The 14000-nt window shown below is 29.8% G+C and overlaps 1 protein-coding gene across 5 annotated transcripts in view; it reads right to left on the bottom strand.

The window, feature by feature from the left end:
- Positions 1–321: 321 nt before the first annotated feature.
- The window catches only part of LOC118196119 (uncharacterized), a 326905-nt gene continuing 313226 nt past the window's right edge, over positions 322–14000 (bottom strand). For all 5 annotated transcript variants that reach the window (XM_085808355.1, XM_085808356.1, XM_085808357.1 and 2 more), the window contains one exon: positions 322–7247. In XM_085808355.1, coding sequence (XP_085664481.1) covers positions 7173–7247 — 75 coding nt within the window. In that variant the 3' untranslated portion in view covers positions 322–7172. The remainder of the gene's footprint in view (positions 7248–14000) is intronic.

Below are 14000 nucleotides of genomic sequence, written 5' to 3'. Positions count from 1 at the left end.
AAATCTGCACTTTACCAGAATATGGAATTGCAAATCCAGCCATTATCATTCTTTGTCAAAATATTAAAAAATCAAAACCTACGTTTCAGTACATGTTTATTTTTAACACGACAAAATATTGTTACTTTAAAATTCTGTATAAAACTAAAAAATCTAATATACAGTGCAGAAGAATTTTATGAAAATTTATTACATTTTTCTACACACTACAGTAGAATAAGCCAATAACAACCAGTTGCAGAACAAACTGTGAAGCCCTTTTATAATTTTAACATCATGATCAACAAATGATATAAATGTAATTTCAATAAAGAATCACCATTAAAAAGTTATAAATTTTTATTCATTTACTAAAAATTTTGACAAATATTCTGACATTTTCCAATTGTAAAAAGAACAGTAATGATGAGTTAACCTTTGATCATACTTTCGAAATATTCAGTAAGTGAAAAAAATATCTGTACATGCAAAATATAACATATTTTATACATGAATGTAATAGATCATTTACTCTAAATGACTCACTATAACACACTGAAATATACTTTATGAACAATAAAAAGAAATTGCACACACTCTCCACAGTTAATAGCATGAAAATCTAATTAAAAATTTTTGGCAATAAGAGAGAGTACATAAGCAAACAGATACAAAGGATTTTCTTTTACACAATCTTTTTTGTGCTTTAACATATCTTCGCTTTTATGCTATTGCATCTACACTAACTTATGAAATTACTAAAATACCATCTTTTAAATACACGCAGTTGTAAAAGTGACCAACTTCACACTTAGAATTTTACTTTAGTGCGATGTTATATATACACAGTTATAAGCAAGAAATGATGGACCCACATTAAAGGCATAACCTGCAAAGTTCCTATAAAAATAAATGTTAGCAATCAAGTGACTTGTATTTGTTAGGTTACATATGTTTGATTCCATAAATTTCTATATTTTCTTCTCTAGAAAACAATGACACAATTGCTGAAAATATCCAATATTAAAGCTATCTTTGCTTTCATTTATAAAATATTTAAACTTTGTTTGCAGAAAAATGACCAATGTATTACATCACACTAATCTAATTTTTTATTTCTGATATTTCAACAATGAATTTTTAAAGCAAACAATTTATGAATGCCTCATCATGAGCTTATCATAAAATTTAATACTATTGCATAAATTTAAAAACAACCTACTTTTTCATTTGTAAATGAACTAGTGAAAATATCGAAGCTACATTTTATTGACTTTCCTTGACAAAACAGACATACATATATGTACTTTGCAGAAATCTAAAAATAACCAAATAAACCAAAAAATATATGTAAATCAAATGTTGTTAAAATCTGTAGAATTTAATGCTAGAATATTTGTTTCAAAGAAATAATTTTTTCTTTCTTTTTTCCTTTTTTTGGCTTTAAGCATTATCTTAGCTTTGACATTCGTTTTATTTTATAAAATAAAAATTTTGGGGCTTAACAATGTATTGTATTTCACAAAAATTGCTTCCAATGACTTTAATATTAGATGAAATGTATGTTCAATTGATGAAATGTTCAATAATGTAAAATTATTTTGTGCAATGGAGTATACAAATATCACTAAAAAAATCTACGTATATTTCTAATTTAATTACAACATTAACACATATTTACATGTTTAGTTTTCATAAATACATTGAAAAAATTGCTGACTTTTATTACAATTTATGAAGACTTGTGTAAAGGACACAAAAGTATATGCTACATATTTTGAATTTAGACATTAATCCTGGAATACATTTATTAGCTGTCACTTTGCTGTTCTAAAATATTGCATAATTGTCACATATTTAAAGTCATAAACTGTAAACTTTCATTTAGCTTAGATGGATTAATGCATTGCTTTCCTGCTGAAAATAGTATATTATGAGAATGAGACTACAAACATTATAATTAAAAATAATAGGTATAATAGACATACATTTCGTGGTAGAAAACAATTACAAATAAAATGCTTGCAATCATATGTAGCTCCTAACTTAGTGTTATAGAAATTATGTTCATTATGGCTTCTATTTTAATTAGAGTAAAATTATTTCGAGAACATATTTCTGTTTAGTAACAAAAAAAAATTACAATGAAAATGGGTAAAATTTAATGCTGTAGTAATAAAATAAACTCTACATATATAGCATGCAAATATCATAGTTTTGAATAACATTCAATGTCTTTTAATATTAAAGTTTGAAACTTTATTTCAAACTGAAATACATAAAGAATATCTCTTCATGGTACCTAATGCTTGGCGTATTATAAGTATCCTTGGCGACACATAACGTATAAATATTGTTTTGCATAATCGCTGAAATGAAATTATCAGAAATCAATGCACATATCCCATAATTATTATAATGATTTTTGTTGTTGTGCAGGCAAGCCTCCACATATGAAGCATCCGTATATTTAATAAAAATGTATTTAATATCAGTCGGTGATAAATAAAGTGAACTGTTTTTAATGTGATATCAGTTAAAATAAGATACTCATCACAAAAACATAGAAGTAAAGGTACAAAGACTGAAAGAAGATTAAAACCATCCCTATTTTTAATGGTGTCAAGTCTGGTTTAATTTCAAGTCTGGAAGTATTCACTTTCAATTTCAGCACTGGTAAATTTTATGCATCCATTTTCAATATCTAAAATATCTTACTTTAAGAAATTTAAAGTCAAGTAACCATACTTTAACAAAATAATATTTCAAATACATGATTGCAAATTATTTTCATACTTGCTTATTTATCTGTCACTCTGAGCAAGGAAAATTTAGCACATTTTTTACATTCATCAATAAAGATACTTTGAATGGAAAAGTGAGATTTTATGTCAAGATAGATTTTAAGAAAAAAGCAGATTAACAAATTAAAAGTTATGCTATGATGTGATGTGATGTGATGTAAAGTTAAGTGTATGGTTATGATGCAAAGGCGAACTGCTTCAGAGCTTAGTCAAAAAATGTAACAACTAACTCATAGGTTTCAAGTAGCCAACATATCTTTCATTTTTTTCCCTTCTTCCAGAAATAAATATATACTGATGGAAGGATACCGTAAAAAATTTGGATATGATTATCCAAGTGAAAAATTCGTAAAAGTGATTGAGTAGCATTTATGACCTTTGTACAAGCTTTTCTGAAAATTATAATTCCTAACAATAAATTAGGTTTGGATCTCTTTTTAAGATTCAAGCCCCAAAGCAAAATCAGACATTTAGTGTATTAGTTGGCGTCAATGAAGACTAGATTTAATTTCATCAATGGTTACTCCTAATGCTGTTAACACTTAGACTGGGATTTTTGCATATGTGGAGTAAGGAACTAAAATTAATTCAGAACACTTTATGCAGAAAATTTTAAAACCTTTTCGGAAACATGATATTCTCATTATGTAACTGATTGGGGGATGCAGTTTTACATAAAAATGTGCGTTTTTCCATACCTAAAAATACTTTGAAATTCTGCAAATATTAGATAGTTCTCTTCATAAAGCTTCAGCAATTAATGCCAAATGATCCTGATGTTGTATCATGTCTGTTTTCTGTGGGAGGGGATTTGAAAAAGGAATTAATTATAGGAAGAAAAATTTTATATTTATGACATCTTAAAAAAAAAAAGGCATTTGGAGAAAACGTGAAGATAGTTCACTTGAAAATGATATTATGAAGATAAATCTAGCACAGCCTTCATACTGAGAAACATCACCTATTTTCTTTCTTTTCTTTTAAAGATTTAAATGTTAAGAAGCATTAAAAGTGATGTCGAAAATTTTATTTTACACATCCCAAAAGACACACATCAGCTTCAAGTTTAGTCATAGATAAAACATTTATTTAGCATTGATTTTAAATACCCAACTTAAATATAGTTAAATATTTGATTTTGCTCACGAAATGCACTAAGTTATTTCATATGGATTTAATTCCAAACGAATGTTGGATTTTACCAGCTACGTCAAATGCAGATGTTATGAAGATGGTATTATGCAATAATAGAGAATGAGATGGCTTCATGAGTATTTTCATGCTCTTTCAGATATGTAATATAAATATGAGTCAGTTTCATTCAGAAAATGCTCTACAAAGACATGTCTTCTCTTATATAGATAGACCATGCATGCTGTGCCTTAACTGACTAACTAACACAGTAAAAACTGCACTTAAAGGAAGAATCCTTATCTGACAAATATATTAAGATACAAGTTTTCTTTCCAGTAGTATGTTAAGGAATTTCAACTACTTTTTCTTCTTTGATTTTCGGTCATTTTTGCCTTCTTTTCTCTTAATATTTAAATGATTAAGGAATTTTTTTTTCTTCAGTAATTAAAAATTTCATAATTTCCTTTCATTAGATTAAGAGTAAAGAACACAAAATTATATTTTAAAACGTTGTGTGTAGACAAAAATTCAACACAGTAAAAATTTACCTATCTTGAACATAAGCAGGCTTTTGTTGATTTCAGATTTATGATAATGTTATAAATATGGCAGACACCATATAGTAAGTTTTTAAAATATAGACACAAATTAAAAGCATATTATGTAGCAGGAAGATCTGTTACACATTAATTAGCATTAAGGACATTCTAGGACAGTCAAGACCAGCTTCACACATTTTGCATTAAAGAGTATTTTCTTTTTAGTAATAACTTTGACTCTTAAATGAAATAAATGAACAGTGTCTTAATTTTTGACATCCATTAATGCATTCAGCAAACAAGTACAGAAAGAAATAATACAGCATTTTATAAAATGATTTTGAAAATATTTTCCCATCAAATGATTTAATAACCGGTTAAATTTAAAACAAATCATACTTCATAACAAATTTTAAAGCACATTCCCTTAACTAATTTCTTAAAATCTGTTTTAACAGGACTTGAAATTGAAAGTGCACTAAAATAGGAATTAATGTATACAGAAAAAATACGAGTATCACAATATACTTTCGGCAAATCCACAATATGATTATTCCAAATGCATTATACAAGCAAATGATTATTAATATCAGTTGCATTTAGAGTAGTATAGACAATATAAATTTAAAAAATGTCTGTCATGTATGAAAAATAATGCACTATACCTTATTAGTAAAATAATATGAAATTATATGAGAATATTTTAAGGCAATAATTAACCTATAATAATATATACTATATATCAGGATTTGAGGGAAGAGGCAATTAGAAGATGGATATCCTATATTTAACAAAAGAAATGTACCATTCAAAGCCTTATTTTGTATGCTTTCAGCTTCCAATTTTGTCACCTTAAATGTTAGGTAAATTTTTGGCCTATAAACAATTTATTTATTAATATTGGCTACTTTACTTAAGATAACCAAAGACAAATTTCTTCTAGTTTTATCCTTTTTAACAATTGGTGAAATATCACAGCTTTTCTTGAAGTGCAGACTTTAATATAAATAATAAGAGTGCTAATTCCGAAATTTTCTAAAGTGTAAAAAATAGATTAAATGCCAATTACAAAAGGAAATTTTAAAAGAGAGCGAGGGATTCTTAATCCATAAACTGAAAGTACCGGCCTCCTAGAAATAAAGATCAGTATTCAGATTTTTGGTTAGATGCATTCAGTTAAAATGTCTTGAATAAGTAATAAATGGTGAACAAAGCATATTCACGATTATTTATTATACAAATAAAAAATATATGTTAATTCAAAAAAAAATTTATTTGAGGAATAGGTGTTTATTAAAAAATACTTATTTGTGGAATAAATTTTAAGTTAAAATGAAACATGCATACATTGCTTAAAAATGATTAACTATTGAAAACTGAAAATGCGAAATTCGTTTTGCAACAATACAAATTCTGAATTCATGTAAAAAGTAAGATTTATAATTTTCTAATTTTTAAGACTTCTCTTCATAACTCTTGTAGAAAATATAGTCTCATAATTATAATATTTAGAAAGCAGATGCAATATAGAATATTACTGTGAATTCAGTATGAAAATATTACACGGCTTTCCAACTCATTTTCAAAATACTACTTTTATAATTATTTTTAACTAAAATATTAAGATATAAATTTAATCTTTTAAAATATTAAATTACAACTATTTTACATTAAGAAAATATTGCACATCATATAATTTTTGGAACAAATAATTCTTGGTCACCTTTATATAACAGATAAATGCTCAAGTGAAAACTATTATGTAATGGATTATAATAATTCATTTCTCAGTGAATTTTGATTACAATGCTTGCATTTTACATGCATTCAAAAACGTAAACTAGATCAAGATTTTCAGTGATTACTTTTTTTAATTTAAAGATTAGTTTTACATGTTTAGGAAATGTTAATTGATTTGTGAACGTGAACCCTTTGTGTAGAAACAAGCAATGTTTAGAATGTATTAAATTTAAGGTAGCCTCTTTAAGAAAAAATCCCAAAACTGCTACAGAAGGTGGTGAAGTAAAATTTCTTGTACATCGTTTCACAACTTCAATGACATCAGAAATTTTTAAAAAGGCATACATCTGTGTTAAAGAATACCCTGAGGGAGTAAGAAAAGTATGACAGAGAGAACTATGTAAGGGCAATTTCTATCTTTTGAAAGATTAGAAGCTAACTTACAATAAAAAATGCATCACATTCTTAAGCAGTATGTTGAATGTTTTTATGAAATAGACTTAAATGAATGTATTCTTTTAGACAATCAAATTTTGTGTTGTTATGCCACAAAGTTTCTAGCTTTATTTGTAAAAAAATTAATTTGTGGTACATTTTATTATAAAATATTCTGCATGCAAAATCTTTCATATATGATACTTATCATAAATAAGAAAACGTATTACATAATGTAGTTTCACTAGGTTTATTTGTATCTCTTTCCAGTTTTACTATAAAAATCAACCTTTAACCTTTTGTAAGTTTTCATAATCTCACAGGTTAGGCCTTAGCACAGACAAATCTTCATACAATATTTTTTGACGAAATATTTCACATCTTTTAGCTGCGTGTCAAAAACATTTACATTGTATTAAATTGCAGAAACACATTTATAACATGTAAGTCAAAAGCTGCAATCATTTGTAATTGTACACTCATACATAACTGAGCTTAATAAACAGCATTATTATGCATCTCAAAAGTTTCCCATTGCAATTTAGGTCATCTGTAATTTTTGAAAGTTGTTGACCATATCCCATACTTTTGATGACCTTGATGGTTTATTGGAAGCCTAAAAGAAAAAGAAAGTTATCATAATTTTGAAAATTTTATTAACTGGTTGCATTATAATTTCAATACTTTTAACAAAAATACAACTGTGTTAAGAGTTTTGTATAAAACTAAAAATTATAATAAACAGCTAATCTTACTTTCATATAGTCACTTCCTACAAATTTTGTTTTAATATAAAATTCCCAAATTTAAACTTCAGCACAAAGGATCAGTAGTACTTGACAATACAAGGAATTCCAGACTCAGTAATTTTAGGTTATTTTAACTAAAAATTAATTTAACATGTTATATGTCTAACACTGCAATTTCATACCGCAACTAACCACGATTACGTGACGCTTTGTTCACCCATAAATACTCTATCTTTATTTAAACTCTATTATTAAAAAATAATATATTTTTGCAAATCAGTCATATGCCATTTTATAGTTTTATTTGTGAAATACTTACGAATATTATCAGAGACTGATGACTTAGCTTAAATATTGACATCGATATTTTACCGTATATACCCGCGTATAAGTCGACCCCCTCACTTCGACATAAAAAATTCGTAGAAAATAAGAAACCCCCACTTCCGAAATCGATCGAGAAACTTCGAAAAATTTTTATTGCTCGATATTGATCGGTTGTTCGGGGGCCGAAAATTCTTTGGTTTATTCGAAACTTACTCTAGTTAAAGTATGAAACTCTGTGATTAGTTCGTCACATAATTTAAGTCATGAAATTACTTCAAGTAAGTGACTTATTTGATAAGTCGTCCAATTTGAGTGCGGGAAGAATACAACTGCATTATATAAAGAAATTTTTGAACTTCCGATTCTTTTAATTTTTTATGGCCCCGCGTATAAGTCGACCCCCCCACTTTGAAGTCTTTTTTTTTTTTTTTTTTTGTCCAAAATATCTCGACTTATACGCAGGTATATAATTCTTGGACAAGTTACTGATTTCCAATATTTTATTTGAAACATATGATAATCACTTACTTAAAAGAGATAAGCAGTCATATATTAAAGCACAAAATTAGATGAAAGACTAAAGTAGTTGATTTCAGCCCACATATTTACGGTAATTATTTGTGAGGAATATCAGTATATCAGAATAACAATATTAGAAAGTATTAGAATTATTAGATTATTAATAATAATATTAGAAAGCTTAATAAAGCCATTTAAAGATCATTATGATTTGAAATGAAAGAATTTTCACCATAATTTACTTTCTGTTTATGCATAAAAATCAACATCGCTTATGTAACTCTAGATTTGTTTCTCTCTCATTAGAAATCATACAGGATGACTCCAAAACTGACCAAATGGAATGAGCTTGTGGTTTAAATTCAAAGTAGCCTCTCAGAACTAATGGAAATAAAAAAATGTTGTTATGCAGTGAGAACCACGGCCACGTGTTCTCTTGATCGTAGATTTGGAGAAAATAATTTGAGACTCAAAGAGCCGGTACATCTTCATAAAACTGTACAAATTCTTGTATTTGTTTGAAGATGACGTTAGTAAAACAGCCAAGGCTCTCACAGATCTAAAAGAAGCTTATGAGGGTTCGAGGAGAGTGGAGGGAAGGTGAATCTCTAAATAAATCAAGATAAAACTAAACATATGGTGCACTAAAAAAAAATCCTGATACCTATCTGGAGACAGGTTGTAACAAAATCGAAAAAGCTAACAGTTTACCTGCTTAAGTTTGAATTCACCATTAATAACAACAATATTACAAGAGAACTACAAAAACAAGTACTGCGGCAAAATGATGTATTTATGTTTTATGAAAACTTTTAAAGTAGAACTTGACTAAACGAAACTAAAATGATACTTTGTAAGCATCTAATCATATCTGTGCTCATCTACACATCTAAAATATAGACAAAATTTCTGACAGACGACAACCCACTGGCGGCCGATCTGATAAGAGCATTCAGCACTGGTTGTTCGACCAGTTAGCCGCGAAATTTGAATATAAGATGATCGAATACAAAGGAGTTATTTTCAGCAAAAGTAGCTGGCATCCGAATAAGAGGCAAATCAAAATTCAAATGGGTAGACTGCCTAAAAGTCCCAAAAATCAAAACCTGCAGGACAATAGTCAAGATTAGATGGATCTGGTGTTGATTGTTAGAAAAAAGGCGCCACAAACTTCGGCGGGTTTGAAGAAGACTGTAAAATACCAGTGACATGTTTATTCAGATGAAATTAAACCAGGACTTTATTTCTAAAATTAAAAGTGACAGAGCCCAATGTATTGATGACCGGCAAAGAAGAGAGAATAAATAAAAAATAATTAAAAAATAAAAATTAACATTTAAAATTAAGTGTAAAAAGATTAATAAAAACGAATAAATTAAATTAACGAGAAATAGTTTAAAAATAAGTTAAAACATCGGAGCTCATCATAATTGGAACTCCGGTTGGAGTTAGAATTACACTCAAAAACCGAGAAGTGCCAGAATGGGGTTCCGGTTGAATAAAGTCCTGCATTAAATATTTATTTGGGAACACTTCTGATGTTATGTTCACACTCATGCTATTCGTTGGCAAAAATTATATCAAGAATGCCGTATTGATATTACCGTTGTAATGTTTATCCTGACCTATGCACTCCATGAGCTACTGCAAATAAGACTAACTTCCAAAAAGCTCCAGATCCCCCCCCCCAAAAGAAAGGATTATCAAGAGCGCACATACTTAGGTATCGTAAATGCATCATTCTTTATTACAAATGAAGCTGTTTACGAATATATGAAATGTAAAAGAAAACAATTATAAATGCAATGGTTAACTTAGGAGAGCATTTTAAATATACAAATTTAGAAAAGTAACTGCAGTATTTTTTTGAGGGGGGGGGTTTAAAAAACATTAAAATCTAAAGAAGCGAAGCTTTCCTGGAAAGGTTAGAATACATAGGGAAGCAGCGCCCGATCCTAGATACCGTCAGCTGCCCACGTGCAAATTAAAATTGGCTGCCCTTTTTTAGAGAAATATATGTTTGATAAACATTTCGCTGCCCGCGTGCTGTACACCACTTTGCCTGCCCCTCCGCTAGGGCTGGCCCTGGGGAGCAAGTATATTTAACATTGAGAAATTGGCAATCTCGTCAAAATTGGCAAAAAATCACACAAAGTGGCTAAACTTGGCGACATTTGGGGTCGGTCCCTATATAACTGTAATAGGTATTTTAACTGTACTCGGCTCTTAGATGTAATTGTAACCGTATATGCCTTCCAGTAATTTCGAGAAACGTAATTTACTATATTTCTCGGCGGCCAGAGGAAAACTATATAAAATCGGAGAGAGCATTAGTTTCTCAGTTTAGTTCAGTGTTAATTCAGAGTATTGAGATATCTCTGTGTGAGCTTATCTTTTGATATGCACTTTGCATTGCGTTTTGCTTAACGTTCTTAGCAGTTTGAAATGTAACTACTGATTGTACTCCGTCATACTGTGTAGATCTGTACGAGTACTTTTGTGAAAAAGTTACAGAGCTGTGAAGTGTTTATTTTGATAAAATAAATTTATCAAGCTCTCATAAGTTCTTTGTGCATTCAATCTATTATGAACTCGTACGCGCGTAACAACATAACTTATCTCCATGCCCAGCTTCACTCTATTGTCTATTACATAAAAAATGAATAAAAAAAATAATTGACTTACTGGCTTGGTTTATTTGATTATGGCAAAGCACTCGAGGGTTACCCCCCCCCCAATGGCGGGCACTTGCCTATAAATGGCAATGGCCACGCCTAAGGCCAGAAGTGGTGGCCATTTTAACATCATCTGAAATAGTTTTAGTGAAATTATGCTTTTTATTATTATTAAGATATTTCTAATTTACTTATTTTGTACAAAAGTAGAAAACCACGCAGCTCTAAATACCTAAATCTTCACTTTATATGGAAATACGCATAAGAGATTAATATATTAATTCACCAGTGGTTAATGGGCTGCTCGACAGTTACTTTTAAAAGCCTCCGTTTCTACTTTAAAAGCAACTGGTCTTTTTGAACTGCAACTAAAAATTACATTATTTTAAAAATAAATAAAGCTTCACTCTATTATATAAAAAATGAATAAATAAAAATAGTTGACTTACTGGCTTGGTTTATTTGATTATGGCAAAGCACTCGAGGGTTACCCCTCCAATGGTGGGCACTTGCCTATAAATGGCAATGTTACCTCCTGTGAAGGAACAGGACAATTTTACATCCATGCCTTTTCTGGGATTAGAACCTGGGCCCTTCGGTATCGCAGTCAGGCTCCCCTAACCACTATACCGTCTGGATAGCTAGCATTCAAGGGTTATCTGCCTAAGAAGAGGGATGCCTTCGTGGAGGATTTTCTAAGGGAACTAGCTCGTATACACGTTACACATGGGGAAAACCACGAAAACGCCCCTGCAGCCAGCCCGCTCGTAGGATTTGAACCTCGGACCGAACTTTAGCGAATTTATCGCTCGCCCGCTGGTAGGCCAAAATAAAAATAGTAATTATATACGAAAAAATATTTCAGGTGGGAATAATTTTCCTTCATATTTTTATTTCTTAAAAAACACACACACATGCACACACACATATATATAGAGAGAGCGAGAGACTTAAAGAATCTAAAGTTAAAAGTAAACTGGAGTCAAAGCAAGGTTATTCATCAACAATATTAATAATTGCAATCGTGTATAAGAGTTACAACACAATATCCAAAGCAGATCAAAAATAACATAAGAATCCATAGTAATACAAACTCAATAAAAATGAAAATGCAAAAGAAAAAAAATACAACATAGTATATATATATATATAAATTAATCTCCTTTAACTGAAACTCCAATTCAGAACTCATCAGGGGAAGATGAAAGCTTCATAAAAGTCGATTAATGTGCTTCGAAAACGTGTTTCGTTCTCCTGGTTCATTTGAGATCGAAAACCGAAAAAAAGAATCTATTAAATTTTCATTTAAGACATTAAAATTCATATAAAACCGAAAAATCGAATCGCAAATATACCAGGATTTTTCCTGCATGCCTTCAAAACATTTGGTAAAAGGAATAAAAGATAACATTGTGCTAAATTGACTACTTTAAAAAAAAAAAAAAAAACTTTATATTTACTTTACCATTAAAAAAATCAAATTGGTTTAAAATCATTATATGCAAATCCGAAATTCAAAAGCAAATAAATATAAAAAGCAAAACAAATGTACTTTAAACCAAATTGTCGTTTACACAACACTAAAAAATTTGGTGGTCCCCGACTATACTAAACTAAACTTTTAATGCCAAGAAAACGAAAAACTTTTCATAAAGATTCTTTAAATAATAAAATGAAGTCTGAGCTTTAACAGCTAAAAACTGGAAACTAATTGGAAATAAAAATTGGGGTGGGGGGGGGAAAAGAAAGAAAGAAAGAAAAGGCAAACTTACTGAAAACTAAGGACGACCTTCAAAACGAAAATATACCTAATTCTTCAGACGACCAAACTGTGTTCCTTGTAGAATTCAAAGCTGCTCTGTAGAAGCAAAAAATTGTAGTTCTTGGAAAAAGTATGCGATAAGGTTCAAAGTGCCCAATAGTAGGACTACTTATTTAAACAAGTGTTCAGAATGTCCTATCCTGTTAAGCTTTGTGTGTGTGGTGGGGGGGGTTGTTAAATGTTGGGTGCGATCTGTAAAAATTATTACCTACGAGGAGGGTGATCGTAGACGCAAGAAACTTCTAAAAGATTGGCGGCGCAAGAAACTTCCAAAAGATGTTGTCTTCTGTAAAATCTTAAAATGCGAAAGCAGTACTGGCTCAAAGTTGAGGAAAAGGAAAAATATATGTTATAAAAAGATAAAAGTCTTTACATAATCAGGGTACGTCTAAGAAACTAGAAGCTCCATTTTTTAGGCAACAGCTAGAAGGTTTTATATATAATCTATTTAAGTGACCAGATTTTAGCAAGATGGCACAGAATAATTTCATTCTTTAAAAATATATATGTGCACGATACACTCAAAAGGGATAGATTTACCTCTAAAATAAATACCAATATAATTATAAATTTAGGTCTTTTGGGGAATGCATTTGTTGTCTATCAAATATTTTAATTCTGTCGTTTTAAGCAAAATTAGCAATTTTAAGATGATGTGAGAAATTTGAGATATTAATTCATGAGTTAAATATCACATAATACTTATTTATGAGCAATGTCCTGATAGGTTATTGCTGAGCAAATTTATACAATGTATCCTCCTGTGCTTATGACATACTACACCGGAACAAAATAAGCTGAGATGCTTAATACAATCTACCTTTTTACATAAAGCGTAGGTGTGACATAAAGAAATTTATCGATATTGTTTAAACATACTCATTTAGGTTCATATATGATCCAAATGAGAAAGCTTACGTACTAATGATACAGTATTTTAGATCTGATGAACCCTGCCCTAAGGCCCCCTCCCCCCCAAAAAAAATGAAGACTGATCAGAGGAAACTTTCAAATTACTTTTTTAAACTGCATGGATATGCAATTAATATCAGTCAGCTACCTTTAAAATTTATAACATCCTTAGGCATTGAACAGAACAGAACAGAATGAAACTGTTTCCTGCTCAGGGAGGTGGCTCACGCTGAATGGGATGCACGGGTGAAAAAAAAAATTATTCTGTTGGCTTGGAGCTACCCTTAATAAACTTTAGGCGGCCGCTTTGCGAACTGACTAGCCTATCTGGGTGGTCAAGAATTTAGCGATATCGGCTTTGAAGA

The sequence above is a fragment of the Stegodyphus dumicola genome, chromosome X1 (assembly GCF_044657685.1).
Source record: "Stegodyphus dumicola isolate Sdum_Otavi_A_Nest chromosome X1, ASM4465768v1".
NCBI lineage: Eukaryota > Metazoa > Arthropoda > Arachnida > Araneae > Eresidae > Stegodyphus > Stegodyphus dumicola.
The sequence above is the reverse complement of the archived record's forward strand: the minus strand, read 5'-3'. Positions and strand labels throughout refer to the sequence as shown.